Below are 21,747 nucleotides of genomic sequence, written 5' to 3'. Positions count from 1 at the left end.
GAAGGTCTTTAATTATTACTGGTCAGAGGAAGTTTGTTGCACTGTGGTGGCGTTCTGAAAAGAAAATCCAAACTTTTCTCCTCTCTGCTCGCGAAGGTCGTCCTCGTATTCGATCAGTTTTTCAGGTTTTCTCTCTCGGAGCCTCCCCCGCTCCTCCGGGCGTTTCTGACACTTCAGAGCAGCTTAAAGGCGATGTCACCGAGTGTCAGCGCTGCGATCCCCCACAGGCCCATCAGAGTTTTACTGAAGAGTTGAAGAAACTCTTTTCCTCTCAGTCTCTTGTGCGTCTGTCACTCAGCTCCCCGAGCAGAGTCTGACAGCTCAGAGAGAGACGAGGGAGGGGACTTCAGACATGAGGCATGAAAAGAAGAACGCCATAAACCAGCTTAACATGTCCTCTGCATGTGTGTGTGTGTGTGTGTGTAAGCTGTTTGTGGAAGTTTTTCAAATCTTCAGGTGCGTGCTTCTGTTTTTATAGCACTAAAGCTCTGCTCATACCCGGACACACTGTACCCGAACTGACTTTGTGTGTGCGTGTCCGTGTTTGTCCGTGTATTGGTGTGTGTGTTGGTGTGTGTGTGTTCACTGTGGCGAGCTGCCAGCTCTAGTTGGACCGGACATCTGTCATGGTGCTTTCAGGTCACAGAGGCAATAACGGCACTGCCACCCCACCTGGGCTCAGAGTGTACCTGAGCAGATTCAGGCGACATCGGCAGCAGGACAGCTGCTGAAGACTCAGACTGTCTGAATTTACCGGCGCAATCGTCCAATCAGCGTTCAGTCTCTGCTGGTACACCGGTATACAAACACACCAGCACTTTAGTCAGTCAGGAACTTAAAAAAAACTCCCAAAAGTCAAGTTTAAGTTTAAACGTTACAGTCTGTTTACCTGCTGCAGACGTTACAGTCCGTTTACCTGCTGCAGACGTTACAGTCTGTTTACATGCAGACGTTACAGTCTGTTTACCTGCTGCAGACGTTACAGTCCGTTTACCTGCTGCAGACGTTACAGCCTGTTTACCTGCTGCAGACGTTAGTCTGTTTACCTGCTGCAGACGTTACAGTCCGTTTACCTGCTGCAGACGTTACAGTCCGTTTACCTGCTGCAGACGTTAGTCTGTTTACCTGCTGCAGACGTTACAGTCCGTTTACCTGCTGCAGACGTTACAGTCTGTTTACCTGCTGCAGACGTTACAGTCCGTTTACCTGCTGCAGACGTTAGTCTGTTTACCTGCTGCAGACGTTACAGTCCGTTTACCTGCTGCAGACGTTAGTCTGTTTACCTGCTGCAGACGTTACAGTCCGTTTACCTGCTGCAGACGTTACAGTCCGTTTACCTGCTGCAGACGTTACAGTCCGTTTACCTGCTGCAGACGTTACAGTCCGTTTACCTGCTGCAGACGTTACAGTCCGTTTACCTGCTGCAGACGTTACAGTCCGTTTACCTGCTGCAGACGTTACAGCCTGTTTACCTGCTGCAGACGTTAGTCTGTTTACCTGCTGCAGACGTTACAGTCCGTTTACCTGCTGCAGACGTTACAGTCCGTTTACCTGCTGCAGACGTTACAGCCTGTTTACCTGCTGCAGACGTTAGTCTGTTTACCTGCTGCAGACGTTACAGTCTGTTTACCTGCTGCAGACGTTACAGCCTGTTTACCTGCTGCAGACGTTACAGTCTGTTTACCTGCTGCAGACGTGACAGTCCGTTTACCTGCTGCAGACGTTACAGTCTGTTTACCTGCTGCAGACGTTACAGCCTGTTTACCTGCTGCAGACGTTACAGTCTGTTTACCTGCTGCAGACGTTACAGTCTGTTTACCTGCTGCAGATGTTACAGCCTGTTTACCTGCTGCAGACGTTACAGCCTGTTTACCTGTTGCAGACGTTACAGTCTGTTTATCTGCTGTAGACGTTACAGTCTGTTTACCCGCTGCATTTACAGAGATTATATTACAGCCATGTGAGCCTGTGTGCAATGTTCACACCAGTCAGTCATTTATTCCTCAGAACATAAACAGCTGTGTTCCTGGAATAAAAACACCAGAATTGCCCTTTAATTAGTTTCTTCTTGTCGGTTGCACAACTTCCAGATTGGAACTTTAATGCTCAGAAAGCCATAATAATCCTCACCTGAGCAGATTCTGTCAATACACCAGCATGACTGCACACACACACACACACACACACACACACACACACACACACACACACACACACACAATCTCAGTGCAGAGTGTGTGTGTGTGTGTGTCAGAGATAAGCCATTGTTTACCTGCATTTGTCTCTGTTATCAGCTGCCTCTCCACATGTTTGTGTAACAGGTCAGAGTTTACTTGAGGAATGACAGGTGTGTGTGTGTGTGCAGGTATGCATTGAGGGTTTATGCAACTGCTCTGTTTGTACAGGTACAGTAGTATGAGAGTTTCTGTGTGTGTGTGTGTGTGTGTGTGTGTGTGTGTGTGTGTGTGTGTGTGTGTGTAGGGGGTGTAACCCATCCCTCAGGGAGCCAATGAAAGAAACTGGTGGAGCAAAAACCTCAGGTCTGTCCCCCCTCCCTCCCCCCTCCTCGTTACCTGCTCTTCCAGCTGTCAGGTAGCTTCACGCAGTCAAACAAAGCGGAGCGCGGTCAGACACGAGCGTCGGCCGCTTCACTAATGAGGGACTGTTGTGTTGTTCCGACGAGAATGTGCAAGTGTTTGTGTGCACCTGCTAACCCGTCATTCACCATGCCTGTTCTCAAACTTTTTTCAGATCCGTGCTCCGTCAAAACTCAGGTAAGCTGTGTGTTCGTTTGTGTGTGTGTGTGCTTCAGTGTAAGCTGTGTGTTCGTTTGTGTGTGTGTGTGCTTCAGTGTGTTCAGTGTGCAGCACTTTGAAGGCTGCTCTCTCCTGCAGCTATTTGCCAAAGAGACTCAGGTTGACTTAAGTTTCTGCAGCTCACCTGACGGGAGACACACGGATGTTTTTGCAGGTTTAGCCTCAGTTGTCTCTGCTGTTTGTGAAACTTCTGTTTGCTTTACAGATGCACTACTCAAAAGTTTCCAGAGCAGGAAATCAGACCGAGCGTACAACTATTCAAAGAAGAAGTGTGAGGCCCAACCTGCAGAAGAGATCCTTCCTGTAAAATAAACTGCACTGACCTGAAACAGTTCATTCTGCTGTTAGGTGTTCATGATCAGAAGATTTCTGTGCACGAATCGAGCCGAACAAAAACTCAACATGCAAACTTTCTCAAACAATCACCACGACGTGCTGCAGGGAATTAGTTAGCATTCTGTGATGAAGTATGATTCATAAAAATTGCAGAGGTTTTCTGCAGCCGAGAACAAAGTCGTGTTTTCGCGTTGTGTGTGTCTGTGTGTGTGTGATCTGAGTCTGAACATATTGTGTGGTCCGTGCACACTGCATGTCCTGCATGGATGAGGGAGAATCTGTAGAAGGCTGAGTCAAATATTAATCTATGTGTGTCTTTGTGTCTGTCTGTTGTGTGTGTGTGTGTGTGTGTTAGTCAGGTGTGTGTGTGTGTGTGTGTGTGTGTGTGTGTGTGTGTGTGTGTGTGTGTGTGTCTGTTCTGCAGTGTGTAACTTGTACCTTTGTCTGCTCTATTTCAGGGGCGAGATCCAGATCCAGGTGAGAAGCTGAGAACACACCTCACCTCACACAGTCTCTTCTGTCAGATGTTTCTCTCTTCACTGACGTTAATCTAAGCTGTGATTTTTTTTTCTTTTAAATGTTTAATGTCATGTGTTGAAAAGAATTTTAAACGCCACGATAAAGAACAGGCTGCATGTTGTCATCATTCCAAGTTGGACGTGGTTGAAGATCTTTAACCGCGTCACGATCCCATTGGCTCAAGCTTTGAATGAGCTGGATGACTGAACCTTCACACACACATTTTAATAATGTTGCATTCTTCCTTTAAAAGTTTCAAAGTAGTAAACCACAGACGGACTCAGTATTAGTTTAAGTTCTGCACCTTAACGAGTGCTTGAAGCTCCGCCCTCACAGTTTGTGTTGCTGCAGAAACGTTTGAGTCTTCTGGATGAATGTGAGTCTCTTAGTTCCTGTTGGTTTGGTCTCTCTCTCTCACTTCCTCCTCCTCTGTCTCCTCGGCAGTAGGTCTGGATTCATTACTGCTAGCGTTTAAGCGATATGATTTCTCTTCCTGGAATCAGAGGTGACCCCGCTCACGCAGAGAGGAGGGTCTACCTAAGTCTCCATGAATCCCCCTATGACATCACCATCCTGATGTAAACACCATCAATGTTGACTAAAGGTTGAAGAACACGCTTTGATTAGGAGGAATATCAGCGAGCATGAACCAGGACGACATTACAGGAAAAGTAGTTCTCACACACACTATCCTTCAGTGTGTGTGTGTGAGTGTGTGTGTGTGTGTGTGTGTGTGTGTGTGTGTGTGTGTGTGTGTGTAGGGCCTTTAATCTCTCATAAACCTGCCTTCATCTCTCATTTTTCCACCTCTCCGTCCATTATGCTGCAGAAAATCATTTCTGACGGAGGACGCATTAAAATCAATAGGCGTTTGATTGCTCCGGCCCTCGGCACTTCGTAATACTCAACGCCGCTGCGCTCTTTGTCTGTTTTCAAAGGTGCACTAACACTCGGCTCGTCCTTGTGAGGAGAGGAATGCAATTCATGCCCCCGAGACTGGATTCTCCACGGCCCCATGTCTTTAGAAGTGGTACTGAGGCGGGCTGGCACATGTCGGGCTGCTGCACACACGCAGATAGAGACGTATTAGCGCTTGTTGACTCCTCTGTTGTTTGCCTAAAGCTTCCCCCTCTCTCTTCATGCTCTCTTTTGAATTTCTCTCTCATATTGTTGTGCACAATGCAGACTCAGATATGCATGGTATTGTGTCGGCTGTGAGGTCTGAGCTCCGGGTCTGTTTGCCATGAAGCTTCATAATAGACATATATTATATTTCAATTTCACTGACATCTGACTCAATAAGGGGATCAAAGTCTCACCACATCACCACATTTAAACCCTCACTGTGATGATGTGTGTCTGTCGCTCTGCATGGCTGACTGCAGCAACACAGGAGGCTTCATGAAGGTCCATCACTCAGCTGGACTCGAGGCTCTCTCCTCCTGCACACCTGAAACTTGAATGCTGCAGGTAACACGGTCAGCAGAGCCTGCAGGTTAATGTTAAGTTAACCACGGCTAGTTAAAGCTTTATTAGTCCTTCTAGAGGCCAGCTGCTCCGGGTCACACTTGGAGTCAATCCAAGCAGTGCAGATTTCTCTGTGAGGCTCTAAAACTCAAGTTTTCACACTCGGGGGGGCTGAAGATATGGTGAGGACGCTGTTGCATCAGATGTGCATTTTATACCTAAAATGTAAAAGTGTTCAAAGTGATGAGATAAAAAGGAGAGACGTGTGTGTGCTCCTGTAAACACACCGAGTTTGTCTGTAACCCTCTGGATCCTGGATCAGCAGTAAACCGGGTCCTCCCTGAAACACACTCCTGCTTATCTTCCATCTGTGAGTGTGATGACCTGCAGGCTTATCTGTCATTTTATAATGGGTCCAAACGATCTGCAAGGGCAGCACACACGGCTGACTCCAGGGGTGTGTGTGTGTGTGTGTGTGTGTGTGTGTGTGTGTGTGTGTGTGTGTGTGTGTGTGTGTGTGTGTGTGTGTGTGTGTGTGTGTGTGTGTGTGTGTGTGTGTGTGTGTGTGTGTGTGTGTACACCTCATTACTACCTTTTTTTTTAAAGGTTCATTTTTGGGCTTTTATTTGAGACAGGACAGTGGATAGAGTCAGTAATTAAGGACAGACAGAGGGGAATGACATGCAGGAAAGGAGCCACAGGTCGAATCCTGTCCACCCGCTTGGAGGACTCCAGCCTTTGTACATGGAGGGCGCGCAGTAACCACTAGGCTACCAGCGACCTACATTATGCATGTCTGCATGAGTTTTAAAAAACATTTCAGCTTCAACTTTTACTTCGACTTTAATTTTTGTAAAAACAAACTTCACACACTTTCACACTTTTCTTTCTTTTTTCTGCCTTCTTGATGTTTAGTGTTCACATTTCTGCAGACTTTCCGAGCCTCTGCTGACCTCAGATCAGTTTTTAAAGACTACAGATTCAACTCAAATAGAAATGAACTGAGATCACCTGTAAACCGTCTCCTCTCCTGTTGATGTTTTTTTAGCAGCGTTAAAGACTGTAAATCAAAGAATCTGTGTTGTCATGGTTACCTTGAATACTTCCTGCAGGGTCCTGACATTCTCTTTCTCCCGCAGGTCTGCCAAAGATGATCGTCATCAGGAACTACTACGGCGCTCCGAGCCCAGCGTCCGGTCCACCTCTCAGCATCCAGTCTGGAGACATCATCGAGTTGATCCGTGCCGACCTGCACAGCGCCTGGTGGCAGGTAAGAGGATCACACATACACACACACACACACACACACACAGCGAGGACGCAGTGACACACTAACCTTTAGTATCTAATAAGTCAACAAGTGACAACTTGAGAAGAAAAGAACAACAGAGTTACAAAGTGAGCCTCTGACTTTATGAACCTCCTTCCTCCACAAGTCTCTGTGTGTTTCTAAAAAACCTTTCCCGGTTGAAAGAGTTGTCGCCACGGGAACAATAAACACACTTCCTCTTCCTGTCAGCCATTATTCCACCGACAGTTAAATAGCAGGCTGTTAACACACGCTGCTCTGTGTTCCAGATAATCGCTCCTGAATTATGGAGACAAAGTGAGCTCACTGGTCGTAACACGATTATCTGTGTGTGTGTGTGTGTGTGTGTGTGTGTGTGTGTGTGTGTGTGTGTGTGTGTGTGTGTGTGTGTGTGTGTGTGTGTGTGTGTGTGTGTGTGTGTGTGTGTGTGTGTGTGTGTGTGTGTGTGTGTGTGTGTGTGTGTGTGTGTGTGTGTGCTTTCAGGGCAGAATCCTGTCCACCAAGGAGGTCGGCTTCTTCCCCAGCGATGCAGTGAAGCCTTGTCCATGTGTAAGCAGCTTCTCTCTCTCTCTCCTATTTCTCACAACAGTAGAGCAATGTGTGTATTTACTGTCGGGGGGGGGGGAGAAGCAGCAGGCAGGTGAGGAGGTGCAGGAAGGTGGGGGAGGGGTTGAGCTGTTACCTGTTGTTGTGCAGACTAACCTACACCCCTCAAAGGGAGCAGAGTCTGGACTGACTTATTTAGTCCATCACATCTGGATGGTCTCGTCCTCACTCTGTGTCCAGCTGCTGCAGGATCATGGGCTATCCTGAAGATAACCTGCAGTTATCTCCTCTGTCGTAAAGATAATAGCTGCATTAAGCTGTTTTATTGTTCTCTTACAGTGAAGAGATACTGTTTTATTTCGGGGCACAGCGTCAGGACTGTTGAGCCGGCGCCAAGCATAGATTAGCGTGGTGGTGTTGTGGTGAGGTTGCTTTATGTCAATAACAAAAACACTCTTTGCTCTTTGCTCCAGGTCCCAAAACCTGTCGACTACTCCACTCAGCCCTGGTGAGATCACCAAACACTGACACCTGTTATTTCACTGAACATATCATTAAAGTCACATATCCTCCTCCTCTTCTTCAGTGTAAATAAGTGTCAGAGCTCCTTAAAACATGTGTGTGAAGTTTCTTGTTCTAAATCCACTCTGATCCTGTATTTGATCATGTCTATAAACCCCTCTATTTCAGCCCTGCTCAGAACAGGCTGTTTCTGTGTCTGTACCTTTAAATATGTAAATGAGCTGTGTTTGACCACGCCCCCTCTCTGGAAGGTCTTGGGTGTCTCAGGCTTTCTTGCTCCATGTCCTATTGTTTACGGTGAGAAGGCAGACTCAGAGGGCAGAACAAACACCTAGCTGTGGGAGTGTCACCCACCTGGGGGAGGGGCTACTGCCCTTTGTGATGTCATGAAGGGAAAATCTCCAAACGGCCTGTTTGAGCACACATTTTCTGAAAAGTGGAGCAGGTTAAAGACAGAGATGATGGACTTTTCTCATCATTGGGGGGTTTGTAGACAGACTAGAGACACATGTTAGAGGAACATGGAAAAATGGATTTAATATGTGACCTTTAAGGGTTAAACCACTAACTTTAAAAGTATATTCAGTCATTCAGTTTCTGTGTTTTTGTCGTCGTGTTTTAGGTTTGCAGGTCCGATGGAGAGACTCCAGGCTGAGGCAGAACTCCACAATAGGGTCAACAGCACGTACCTGGTCCGCCATCGCAGCAGAGAGTACACAGAGTACGCCGTCAGTATAAAGTGAGTGTGACATCACTGTCATGTAGACAGACGCTCTGATGAAGACCCTGTGTGAATGCATGCAGAGCTCGAGGGTCAGTGTGCAGGACTAATCCTCTGAAGCATGTTTTCATGATGTCTGGTCTCCTGGGATTAAGACCTTACATAACCTCTGTCTATCTATTGAGGGAGCCGCGCCTCTTCCACAAACAATCAGCTGCTCCACGTTTTGTTGCAGTTCAAGAGAGAAACGATACGATACCGGAGATCAACCTGATTCTCTCTTTAATCCTCACTCAGCTCTGTGTATGAGGGCTTCATGATGCTGCGGTCAGACAGATTCTCGGCTGGATTCCTCAGACGTTTCTAACCAAACCGCAGCATCGACTCTATGAACTCTCGGCTGAGCTACAGAAAGCGATGCAGCGAGTTATAGCTTTGTCTGCACGTTGAGGTTCTCAGAGTCCGTGGTTAACCACGGAGACGTTTGTGAGACTCACCAACCTGCGTGCTTATCATTCTGCAGGGCTTTAGACCACGTAAGACCATCACGGTTAGACCTCCAAACCCACAAAACTAGGAAACAAGAAAGAAGGGCAGTTAGATGATAATGAATGGAGCATATGTCAGAGCTGTGATCATGACATCATCGTCTCAGTAGAAACAGAGATGACATCAGTGTGAGCCATCGTCTCATCCTGCTGACTCTCTGAGCAGCAGAAACTCTCCTCTACTCTTCGGTGGGACTCTTTTTAGAGCCTATGCTCCTCTCAGAGTGGACGTCTTCCCGCTCCTCCTGAGCTGCTCATGTTCAGACGAGCTGCTCTGAACTAGTCAGAGAGAGAAAGAGAGAGAGTCAGACTGCTCAAGGTTATTTAAACGTCCCCCCAAGAGAGGAGCAGACGGAGGAGACCGAGCTGTGGGGATGACTTGAATGAAAATGTCCTCTCCCTCAGAGATGCCATGATAGTGTTCAAAAAGTAATAGTTAAGGAGGCTGTCGGGAAAAGTGTCTGTCTCACACAGTGGAAAATACTGTAAAAACCTTTAATTTCTTAAAAAATGTCAACATCTAAAAAAAATTGATAAACACAGGAAACGTGTCAATAAAGTTGACTCAACTGATTTGATGACAGTTTGCATTCTGGTCCTGAACACGGCCGTTTTCGACGCCCTTTTGTCAGATATGAGAGCAGTTATCAGGTCAACAGGTGTTGCAGCGATGGAAGCGGGCAAGAGAAGTGGTTCAGATAGAAGTGATTGTACCCGACCTAAAAAGCCTCTGCGTGTTTCTAATAAGCTCCACGAGCAGAAACGTGCTCAAACTAGGATCAATATTGGAGATGCTTTTGAAAAATGGAGAGAGGTTAGAACACAGAAAGGTTTACAGACCCATGCAGAGCTGGATAAACACTGAAGCTTCAGTGTCCACCACATGGTGACCTGTGTGAGCATCGACTCTAGAGAGGGGGGGAGAGACAGCTCTCTATGATGTAAACACTAGGAGTCAGAGTTGCATACTGCTTCGTAAGCCCCTCTCCTCCTCCTATTTTTCTTAACTTAAGATTGATGTAAACAGGATTGTGGAAAAATTGCATGTACGTTACCGACTGTTTAAGGTCCATGTCCCAAAGTAGATACGTCTGTGTAGAATTTGTGCTGCCCCCTAGTGTTAGTATCAGACAAGGTCACGCTCTTAACCACGTAACATGAAACTTAAGGCCCTAAGCATTCTTCAGACTGCAGACTCCCTGTTAATGCAAACACAAGTTTCTGTGTGTGTGTGTGTGTGTGTGTGTGTGTGTGTGTGTGTGTGTGTGTGTTGGGGCACACATTTCCTCCTGACCACCCATCACTCACGTGTCCCAAACCTCTGGGACCTCGTGCATTACAGTGAGAGGTTGGCACTCTCCTTGGAGGCCAGGGGGCGGGCCTCCGATCGATGGCGGTGATCAGAGAGGGAAATTACACTCATAACTTATTCAATGGCCCACAGGTACAACAACGACGTGAAGCACATAAAGATCCTGACCAAAGACGGCTGCTTCCACATCGCAGAGCACAAGAAGTTCAGGAGCATATTAGTGAGTCTCTTTTATTTGTTAAATTCCACCGCCGCAGCTCATAAATAAATCAGCGTGTGCAGCGCCTAATGAAGTGTCAAAAGCTGGATTTTGTTTTAGCAGTGTTGATACGGGCCCCGGGGCCTCGACCTAACAGACACGTGTGGTGCTTGGTGGGAATGAAGGTTCACCAGCTGTATTTATGTCACACTGAATGGTTAATGCACATTTCATATCAGCTGATCAAACTGTTTGTTTCAGACAGCCTTTCAAAATAAGATGCTCATTTAATTTGAAGAGCATTTAATAGTGGATCAAAAGTTCTGATGAGACTGATGAGGGATCAAGACCCAGTCACGACCAAAACCAAGACAGGAAGAGACCGAGTCAAGACCAAGACCAAAACCAAGACAGGAAGAGACCGAGTCAAGACCAAGACCAAGACCAAGACCAAGCCCAAGCCCAAGCCCAAGCCCAAGCCCAAGACCAAGACCAAGACAAGACCAAAACCAAGACAGGACGAGACCGAGTCAAGACCAAGACAGGGCAAGACCGAGTCAAAACCAAGACCAAGACAAGACCAAAACCAAGACTGGATGAGACCCAGTCAAGACCAAGACCAAGACAGGACGAGACCGAGTCAAGACCAAGACCAAGACCAAGACCAAGACCAAGACCAAGACAAGACCAAAACCAAGACAGGATGAGACCGAGTCAAGACCAAGACCAAAACTAAGACAGGACGAGACCCAGTCAAGACCAAGACCAAGACCAAGACCAAGACCAAGACAAGACCAAAACCAAGACAGGACGAGACCGAGTCAAGACCAAGACCAAGACAGGGCAAGACCAAGTCAAAACCAAGACCAAGACAAGACCAAAACCAAGACTGGATGAGACCCAGTCAAGACCAAGACCAAGACAGGATGAGACCGAGTCAAGACCAAAACCAAGACAGGATGAGACCGAGTCAAGACCAAGACCAAAACCAAGACATTTAGGGATGGAGACGTGTTATTTTGAGTGTCAGAACAATGAAAGTTTTATTTCCCGTTATAATAAAATCAAGAACTGTTCAGTCTCGTGAAGAATGTGTAAGAGCTGATTCATTTATCAGGTTTTAAAAGTGACCTCCTTCAGAGACGAGTGTTAACCCGCTGTGTGTTTGTGTGATCAGGAGCTCATCGAGTACTACAAACATCACTCCCTCAGAGAAGGCTTCAGGAGTCTGGACACCACGCTGCAGTTTCCCTACAGAGAACCTGAGAACGCTGCGATGCAACGACTCAACTGCTCGGGAAGCAACAGTGAGTAAACCGCTTTAACAGTTTCAGATTCTAATCATCGCTGTTCACAAGAAGCCGGTTCGTCATCGTGTAGCGTGTCGCAAAGCCGGGCGGGAGAGTTTGTCTTGAGAGGCAGCTTTTTTAAGGACACACCCACTCGGAAGCTCACTCAAACGTCTCTGTGACTGCAAACAGAGCTGGCCAATCAGAGGGGAGTAGGGACGTGGGGAGGCGGACCTTAAAGAGACAGCAGCTGAAACACCAATTTTAGATAAATAAGGTTTTAGAGCAGCTCAACAGGAGTCCCAGACTGACATCTGAATGCTGACAGTAAAGATAATAGATCTTCTTTAAACAAACATTTTCTTAATCGCTGTTTTCAATAGTTTATCGCTATTAATAATCTTTTTAACCGCATGTTTGAAGTGATTGGTTTTCTAATTAGTTCGTCATCAGGCTTTTATTTTGTTTTTTTGTGTGTTTGTTTTAAGCTCAGAGATCTTTACCTCAGGTTTGAATACCAACAAGCTTTTATTTTGAAATGAGAAAAAGAACTTCTGGCAGGCCCAAGTTTACAACTGAACGCTCCGCTCAGGTCTGCCCTTTCTGTCATCAGTCTGCATGTTTCTGTGAACTCATGTCATCATAATCACACTGAAACGACACTGATGCTCTTATTTTGACGGCGTAACACATGCTGTCACGTGGCTCTCCTTTTGTCTGTTTATATGTTTCCGTGTGTTGCACGTTAGTCAACAGTTGTCGTTTTGGAAATGTTCTCTTTAAATCTAAGTGAATTGATCTGATTGAAGTGGACGCTGCAGGCCGTGTGAAGTCTCCACGTTCACTTCACACAATCTGAATTACTTACGTCTCATTCGGTGGATTGCAAACATGAAACAGGAGCGTCTGAATGAGATTTCATTAGAATCCTGTTTTTCTCTCGCTGCGGTGGAAACGAAAGAACGTCTGCTCCTGCTGACAGACAGAAATGTGAACAGATTGTTGAGCACAGACAGCCTCGCTCCAAATGAGTTTTATTGTGGCGAGGTCTGTTGTGTCGTCGTCAGACTCGTCCTGGCGTGCACACTTCGTTTAAATCTCTCTCTGTTTGATTTCCATCGTCTGGAGCTCTGCTGGAGGACTGCTAATTAATGTTTACGCTCCGTTCTCTGTTTCCTGGAAGTCTCTGCAGAACAAAAATCCTCTGACTGATGTTTTTTTTTTACAAACTAGAATCCTAACATCATTCATGTGTCCATGAACAAACTGTGAGGGACGCTGCTGCTGATTGGATGCAGCCTCGTCCTCTCTCTGGTTCTGTGTGTTTGTGTCGTTCACATGGAGCTTTGTGCAGCAGTCCACACATCAGGTTTGACTAACATGAGGCTTGTAAACTGCAGCTGGTGTTTTATTTTGAAGAGGAGTAGGATCCCTCTTCATCAGAGGATGCTGATGAGTCTTCAGTTTAGACCTCCAGCTCTCCATAGATCACATCAATCACCTCGGCATGTTCAGCTGCCTGCAGGATTGTTTGGAGCGTCACACATTTCTCTCTCATTACTGTCCGTGATCATCGTTCCATTTTTATGAGGCAGGCGGGAAGGTTTGGAAACTTTTAATTTGAAGGGTCCTCTGGTGACAAACATGTTGATTTGTAGGCGTTGTGGACTCATGAGTTACGTCAACCTCAAAGAGGCGGCAATGTTGTTTGTAGTCTTTACATGTCTCTTCTTGTTCTTGTAGTTCGTTCACACCTCCTGAAAACGTCCTGATATTTTCAGTCTGAGCGTCATGTGTGAACACAAACAGCTGAATGTTTCTCTCTTCACCCGGAGTTTCTCCTCCAGCCTCCTGGTATTTATTCTGCAGAAAATCAGAGTGATCTGATGTGAGAACACAGCAGGATATAATCAGGAGAATTCACCTGGAGCCAGTGGGAGGGGGTGGTGATGTTTATTCCCTATGATCACTGCACGATCATAGACTGTCTGCACACCACCTCTACCATCTCCGTGCTCTGCAGATGTTTTTCTCACACTTTCTTCATTGACTGTAACACTCGATGAAGAAGCTTTCAGGTGTTTAAAAATAATGAAATCAGCTGTTCGGTGGCTTTCTGCTCCTCCTCCTGCCTGTCATTGATTATCATGCTGCAGCTGTGTTCTCTGTACCTTCTGAACAGTTTGGATTCTTAAAATTCATGTTTTATTTTTTTCTCCTTTGCTCCTCTCTCCTCCCTCCATCTCTGCCCTCTTCCCCCTCTCCCCCCTCCCCCCTCTCCCCCCTCTCCCCCCTCTGCTCCCCGCCTGGCCTGGCCTGCTATAGCCCCATTGCTCTGCGGCCTCTCTTTTGTATCTCCTGCCGGCTACAGCTTTGTACCTCCTTCCTCTGCTCCCTTCTGGTCAGGTACAGGTATCTCTTCTCTCTCTCTCTCTCTCTCTCTCTCTCTCTCTCTCTCTCTCTCTCTTTGCTTTCATGTTGGAGGCTGCTTAGCATGCAGGCTGCAGCTCAGTGCCATCACATCTCTGCCTTTACATGCAGCCTCACACTGCACCATCTCACCTCTCGCATCGTGCCGTGCTCATAAATATCATGACAGGGACTGTTTGATAAATATAAAATATATAAAGTAAGGTCTTTTACCTGTTTTTTGTAACATAACAATGAGTAAGGTCTTTTTTACCTGCTCTTTTGTAATGTTAACAGACAAAGAGTAAGGTATTTTACCTGCTTTTTGTAAAGTGTCTTGAGATAACACTTGTTATGAGTTGACGCTATACAAAATAAATTGAATGGAATTGAATTGAATTGAATTGAAATAAAGATAAAAATTGTTATGTGAAGTCCGTCACAAACTCCCTGACATGTTCTGGTTTCACGTTTGAACTCATTGTTAAATTCTGAACTGTTCTGTGATGGTTGTGAACGTTTCTGAGTCTGTTTGAAACTTTGAGTGACATCATGTTTGAAGGTTAAAGTGAGCACCAGCCATGTCCATCTGTGTTTGTGTTCCATGACATGAACCTGATGTTTTATGAAAACATCTTCTGAAACCTTTAATGCTTCATTTTAATCATCTCTCTCTCTCCCCCCTCTCTCTCTCTCTCTCCCTCTCTCTCTTTCTCTCTCTCTCTCCCTCTCTCTCTCTCTCTCTCCCTCTCTCTCTCTCTCTCCCTCTCTCTCCCTCTCTCTCTGTCTCTCTCTCTCTATCTTCCCCCCCCCCCCGCTTTCTTTCTCTCCACCACCCTCTCTCTCTTTCTCCCCCCCCCTCTCTCTCTGTCTCCCCCCCCCCCCCCCCCCCCCCCCTCCAGTGTTCACTCCGAAGGTGATCGGCGTGGCCATCGCGCGGTACGACTTCAGCTCTCGGGACACACGGGAGCTGTCTCTGCAGGAGGGAGACGTGGTGAAGATCTACACAAAGTCCGGGGCCAACGGCTGGTGGAGGGGCGAGGTCAACGGCAGGGTGAGCTCAGTTTATATCTCATCAACGCTTCACTCTGAGGCGCAGTTCTGTGGAGAGGAATACTGATGTGAGTCTCCGCCCCCTCCGCAGGTCGGCTGGTTCCCGTCCACGTATGTGGAGGAGGGTGAGGAGTGATGGTCCGACATGAGGAAAAGAGTGGAATGACTGAAGAAGGGCTGCAGCAGGGAGACGGAGACTCTCTGCTGATTTCAGGTTCTGAAGACGTCCCCGAGGCCTTCAGAGAGGAAAGGGCTACGCCGCAACGCCGTCACCTCTGCTTCCCCCAGTGTGGACTCCACCAACGAGCGGCCTGGCTGTCAACGGGACAACCCACCCCCCCCTCACTTCTTACATCCATAATCCACCCTCCATCCCTCTTTCTCTGCCCGGACATCCCTGAAGCCTCTTCCTTTTTCTGCTGCCAGGTCCACCCTCGCCAAACTGTCAAACTCACCCACGCTTTCATCCTCCTGCAGGACGGACTTCAGTCTGAGTCTGTTTGACTAATGCAGACACACACACACACACACACACACACACACACATACACAGATTATGATCACTCGTTTTAAAGGACATGTAATAGAGGGATAGCATCGATGGCTGTTCTTCCCTCCCTCCTCCTTCGTTCTTTATCGGCAGTGTCTTTACCGTTAGCGGTCCTCGCCTCTTATCGGTGACAGGAGGCCGCTCGCCAATGGTTTACCTAATAGGAGGCGTTAGCGACCTGTTGGGGTCGCACCACAGAGAAGGTACCGGAAACCAAGAGAGGGAAATAAATAAAACCCTCCGACTGTTCTCTCTCTTATTCTCAGGTTTCAGTCGCTCTTTGTGAGATTTATTTTACGTCCAACCTGTTAGCAACATTTCCATCAGATCGTGCATCACAGCGTTCTGTCAGAAGGCGTTCCCCTCCTGGTGCGGCCTCACAGTGTTGACCTTCAACATGAAGTTTCTGCAGAACATTTTGAATTTAGTTTATTCCTTTTGTCTTTAAAAGCATTTAAAATAATGCATTAACGCTGGAAACAAAGAGAATGATGGGAGCTTCTCCTCTGCGTCTATCCTCCTGTTAACAGCCCCCCCCCCCCCCCCCCCCCTGTAACACCCTCGCCCCCCCTTCACATTATGCACAGTGTCTCCCTAATCCACGGTGAAAGAGGATTTTCCCACATTTGAGGGAATAAATAGAGAAAAACTCTGTCCTCATGTCGACACACGCAGACAGACTCAGACAGAATAAGACGCCAACTTATGTTGTCTGGAGGCGAGGCAGAGAACGCGCCGGCAGCAGCAGCAGTGGGGATGTTTAAATCTCATCCGAGATTTGAGGAGCAAAAGACACTTTGTCTTTCTTTAAATGTGGAGAGAGAGATTTATAATCAAGTCGTGGTTTGTGTTTAAGGATGGTCCAAATGTGACTTTAAATTCTCCAGTCTGAAGAGAGGACACACACACACACACACACACACACACACACACACACACACACACACACACACACACACACACACACACACACACACACACACACTTAGTGTTGTAGTAAAGACCACACTAATCCAGACCGAGACATACCTGAGACCGGACTGCTCCGAGACCATAAATATCTCTCATAAATCTTCATCTTGTGTTCAGGGGGCGTGTCCCTCACTTACAGTGTAACACCGGGAAGGTTGTGGAGTCGCAGTCAGTTTTTTGTTCTTTTAAAAAGAGGAGTTTTCCTTCACAGAAATTACGTGGAAAAATAGACGATCAGAGGAGGTCTTGGCCGGTATTGATTTAAAATCTGGAGTCTGCCCAGTCTGAGACCGAGACAAGACCGAGTAAAACATGATTTAGACGAGACGAGACCTTCAAAAAGTGCTCTGGAGACTAAGACCGGTTTCGAGTACGACCACACTACACAACCCAACACATAACCTTTAAAGAGCCTCTGTGTGTTCTGTGTAAAGGGTCTTCATATAACGCAGCCATCCTGAAATATCAGACACAGTCAGACAGAGGAAGCTTCTCTAAGAAGAGAGCCAAACAATCCAAACGTTCAGAGCTCATCTCCAGTCCTAACACCTGAAACAGATGGACCCTGAGGTGACCTGCTGCGTCCTCCTCTGTCATGTCTGCACATTGTTTGGTGAACTGAAGGAAGAGTTGTGGTAAAGAAATACTTTAGTGTGCGATGAATGGTGCTATGATGTTTAATAATCCCTCCGCCCAGTGCTCATGTTGTCATATGTGTAAAAGCGTTGAGTGTTGGACTGAAGATTTATATTCATGTATCATTGCTTTGTGACTTCCCCGTTTCCACTATTCTCCACAGTGTCACTAAGTGACCACTAGATGGCAGCATGCTAAACACATCTCCTCTGAGCTGTAACCTTCAACTTCCTTAAGTTTGGAGATGACATCATCTGATGAGATGAAGGATGTTTAGAAGATCACATCATCACAGAGCAGCAGATTCAGAGAGACACATTTACCTTTCTGCACATTCTGGCTGCTTTCATGAAAGCTTTCCTGACACTTTGTGTGCAGCAGGATGAAGCTGCTCGTCCTCCTGCAGCCTCTGAGCAGACAAACATTACATTTATAACTTCTTTAGGAAACGTTCTGAAACACTGATGTGATCGAGCAGCAGCTCCTCTCCTGTCAGGGGAGAAGTGTCAAGGAAGAGTATCCTGTCATCTCAGACTCCTGTTATCCACTCTGCTCTCTTCTTCATCCTCCTCCTCTCTCCTCCTCATCCTCCTCCTCCTCCTCCTCCTCTCTCCTCCCCCTCCTCCTGCTCCTCCTCCTCCTCCTCTTCCTCATCCTCCTCCTCCACCCACATGAACTCTGACAGTGGCTCCGGTCCTCCTCCTCTCGGAGTCAGTCTGAGGTTTCTGGGCTCGGGGGGAATCTGTGATCTGATCATTACACCATCTCCTCACCTCGGCGACCTCGCTGCATCCATCTCTCTGTCGGCTCCGCTCGCTCCGGCACTATCTCACCGTGCCACTTCCCCTCCCTCTCTCTCTCTGTCTCTCTCCATCCATCTTTCATCCAATCTGTGTCTGTTCTCTGTCCCTCACCTCTGAAGCTGAGGCAGTGTGTTGGCTGGAGGAGAAAAGAAATCCGTTTTATCAGGAGAGGAAGAGCAAGAGGCGTCTGAGTCTTTACAAACAGCTGCTGCAGAAGGAGGACCAGTCCAGTCCGAACACAGATTTATAGACTGATTGACCTGATGCATTTAAAGACTGAATGAAATGAGTGTCCTCATACATGCACAGACATGCTCAGTGTTCCTGTTAAAATGCTCTCAGACAGGATTGAGGGCCGGACACGTCTCAGCAGGCCTTAAAGTAACAATCTCCTCGACCAATTCTGCAGAACGCTGAGCTGAGAATATGTGATAAGATACTTTTTCTTGCTGTGATTCATTGATAATTCATCCTCCTCCTTCTTCACTCTGTCCCTCTGAAGCCAAAGATGTTCGCTGGAAGCTCAGCTCGGTACCGACCGCTGTGGCCTGACTCTATAACTGTGCAATCTTTACTGTGTAGCATTACTGCGTATTGTTGCTGTAACATACTGTAAATCATGTACATAGCACATAATAAATATATACAAGGCTTCTCCTAATGTGTCTCTTTTCAATCATTATAAAGATGTTTAACATGAAGAACAAGTTTGAGTTCAGCTCTGCATCAAAAGGCACCACAGCTGGGCTGCTGTTCACTACCTCATTCCAAGAGAGGAAACCAGCCTAGTGGTGAACTGCAGAATGACCAGCGACTGGAGGTCACACTACACATACTGTCCAACGCCTGACAGCAGTCTGTAGTAGGCGGTTTTGAAAACACCCTCTCAGATTTTTCTGTCTCTGCTGTTGTTAGGCAGAAAATGTCTTTGCTGTAAAATAACAGACGGCCTAGTGAATACAAATCAACGAGCTGATTCTGATTCTTCACACATATCACCTGACTTTAACACACCTAATGACATGTTGACGTCATTACTGTGCATATATCCAAGTATCCACAGCAGCTCTCATCAGTAAATCAATCAGACTGAGAATTCTCTGTGAGCTCAGCGTGACGTAAAGGATCCTCTCTCCTTAAAGTGCAGTAGTTCTCGTTACACCGGTGTCACCGTGTGTTTTGTTGCATTTCCCTCCAAAGGACTGAAATAACCTGTAGCCTGTGGGGGGCTGTTTCTCACTCTCTGATTGGCTGGAAGGTGTGAATGAATGTGGGGATAAAAGGAGGGTCTCTGCTGCTTTCATGCTGACACTAAAGAAGAGAAACCAAACGTCTAAATATAGAAGGTTAGAATAAAAGCAGAGAAGGTGAATTTAAAAACAGAGCTCTCACACACACAGAGCACTGTGACAGACACACACCATATGTTAGTTAGTGCAGCATCTACGAGAAGATGTAGAGTGTGTGTGTGGGTGATGGTCTTGTCGGCCATCTGCTGCTCGGTTACCTGCCGCTGCGGAAGCTGGATGGAGGCTCGGACACAGAGAAGATGAGCGGTGCAGGGCTGTAGCAGTCAGTGTTTCTGGCTCTGCAGGGGGGTCAGACTCTGAACACCTCAGCCGGGCCGCTCTGCAACCAGCACCGGCACCACCTCCAGCTGAGGAGGAGCTCCAGCGTGACAGATGGCTGAGAGAGAGTGACATCAGCCTGCGTCACAGAGCGCAGAGGAGGAGGCTGCAGTATGTCTGAGATGAAGACGAGTTCAGACTTTCTCTGAAGTTAGTGATCAGTGATCAGTCCAGTTCCACAGACTGCTTCACCTCTGCCCATGTAACTCTGTGTGCACGTGTAGTGAAACATGCAAGATTTCACCCAGCAGATAGTGAAAGTTCACGAGTGAAAGGGAAGGATGTTGAGTTCAGCATATCTGTGTGACCACGCAGCGTGAGAACTGGAACGCCAACAAGACGTGGGACAGAGTGCACCTTACAGAGCTCAAGAGGACCCATTATGTAATAGACCTCATTATGACACCACATATAATCATCGGCGTGGTAGAGAGGGGGAAAGAGGGGCTGACTCCCCAGGGCCCCGATGGAGGACCCTGATTGGTCCTGAAATGAATCTCTAGTTCAAGGCCTAGTGGTGGTTGTTTCTGAAAACTGTGTGTAACCCAGGGATAAATCCCAGAGTTAAAATCAAGTAAACTAAAGTTAAAATATACATCGTAGTAGAAACCCCACAGTTACTACAAAGGAAGCTATGTCACTTTAAGAAAGTATTGTTGTCATAGTTTAGTAGAAACACTAATGTTACTATAATATAAGCTATGTCACTTTAAGAAAGTCACGTTTGGATAGTTTGTTTGAAATGTACGTCCCTCTACACGAGGCAAGACAGGCTATCTTGTATGTTTTATGTGTGTGTGTGTGTGTGTGTGTGTGTGTGTGTGTGTGTGTGTTCTTGTTACCTTCCTCTAATGGGTCAATTTAAAGACACCTCACATTTCTTTAATTATGATTGGTCGAGGGGTGGGAAAGAAGACGAGAGCAAGAGAGAGTAGTGAGACAAGCGGGGTGAACGTGAGCTCTCCTCACACCGCTGCATTGTGTTTCCTATCTGAGTAGCCATGAGCTAAATAACTGAGTAAGTGTTGGATAAAGTGAACGTTAGTAAGGTGCTAAACAGCTACCAGCTTTATTTAGCATATGTTTGTTTGAAAGTTAACTGTAACCTCCTCGGCTACTGCTTGTTAGCCCGAATGCTAATTCTGTGCTAGCGAATGTACGGACAGTGGAGCCGCCGCTTAGCAGCAGACAGTGCGTCGCGGGAGCGGACTGATTCAGAGGGAGACCCGCTGTTTCCCTCCTGCTTTACCTTTCTGTTTTGTTCCTGGACTGTTCTTCATTGCCACGGCTGAGAGCGGCTGGTGACATTGCTTCATGGCCACTGAGATGATCTGCGGACTTTTCTTCCTCCACTAACGGAGAGTGGAGTTTTCTTCAGCATGGCTGAACCGGGTTTGGACCAGTCTTCTTCTTTATTGCCTTTTCCAGAGTAACGTTGAACTGACTGTTCGACGTGGGTGAGTGAGTACAGTGTGCCGCCAACGTTCATTGCATCAAACTCAATTCAGGCCTGCAACGGGGTTTTGTTTATTTTAATGCCGGCTTTTGTTATTTTTGTGTGGGCCCACATTAAAGTGTTAAGAGTGTATTAATGTGTTCTAACGGATTTAAGCACTTAAAGTGAACTAGTAATAGCTGGTTATTTCTTCTGGTCAGTTTAAATAGTTTCATGGTATTTTGATGACCAACTAGATAAGTATCATATGAGTGTTTGTATGGTGGCTCAAGAGTGCCATTAGTCAGGTTTAAAGGGTACTTGCCTATCATTTCATTTACCTCATGGTAGTTTTTCTGATACTCTAAATGAGTGCTGAGAGTGTGTTTTGTTTGTTTTCATTTACTAAAAAGTAAACACATTGATAATTGTCAATAAATACTTTAAAATGCATATTCACCTCTTGGTCGGTTTAATAAATAAGCATTTTTAAAAACCGAACGTTTACAGTGTTTAAAGGTAAAACGTCATCACACTAGAGTCATTTAATTCATTTTGTGTACGAGGAAGCACGGTAAGTTAGGTTCAATTACAGGACATATAAACTTAAAGGAGCAATAATAGTAATAAGATTAACGTGAGTTCTAAGAGAAAAACCCAGGGCGCTGTATCTCCGA

General features: G+C 46.6%; 1 protein-coding gene across 1 annotated transcript in view; it reads left to right on the top strand.

Moving 5' to 3' along the window:
* LOC109993928 (guanine nucleotide exchange factor VAV3) overlaps nt 1-18,668 on the top strand; it is an 81,335-nt gene extending 62,667 nt beyond the window's left edge. Inside the window, exons 18-28 of the mRNA XM_020647093.3 lie at nt 2,752-2,774; nt 3,611-3,629; nt 6,278-6,408; nt 6,931-6,996; nt 7,467-7,501; nt 8,138-8,254; nt 10,229-10,316; nt 11,473-11,602; nt 13,910-13,990; nt 14,896-15,047; nt 15,138-18,668. Of these exons, the coding sequence (XP_020502749.1) occupies nt 2,752-2,774; nt 3,611-3,629; nt 6,278-6,408; nt 6,931-6,996; nt 7,467-7,501; nt 8,138-8,254; nt 10,229-10,316; nt 11,473-11,602; nt 13,910-13,990; nt 14,896-15,047; nt 15,138-15,182 (887 nt within the window). The 3' untranslated portion in view covers nt 15,183-18,668. The remainder of the gene's footprint in view (nt 1-2,751; nt 2,775-3,610; nt 3,630-6,277; nt 6,409-6,930; nt 6,997-7,466; nt 7,502-8,137; nt 8,255-10,228; nt 10,317-11,472; nt 11,603-13,909; nt 13,991-14,895; nt 15,048-15,137) is intronic.
* Nucleotides 18,669-21,747: the final 3,079 nt, after the last annotated feature.

Source organism: Labrus bergylta, chromosome 20 (genome assembly GCF_963930695.1).
Source record: "Labrus bergylta chromosome 20, fLabBer1.1, whole genome shotgun sequence".
In the NCBI taxonomy this organism is placed as follows: Eukaryota; Metazoa; Chordata; class Actinopteri; order Labriformes; family Labridae; genus Labrus; species Labrus bergylta.
Note: the sequence above shows the minus strand (reverse complement) of the source record. Positions and strands in the feature narration are given on the sequence as shown.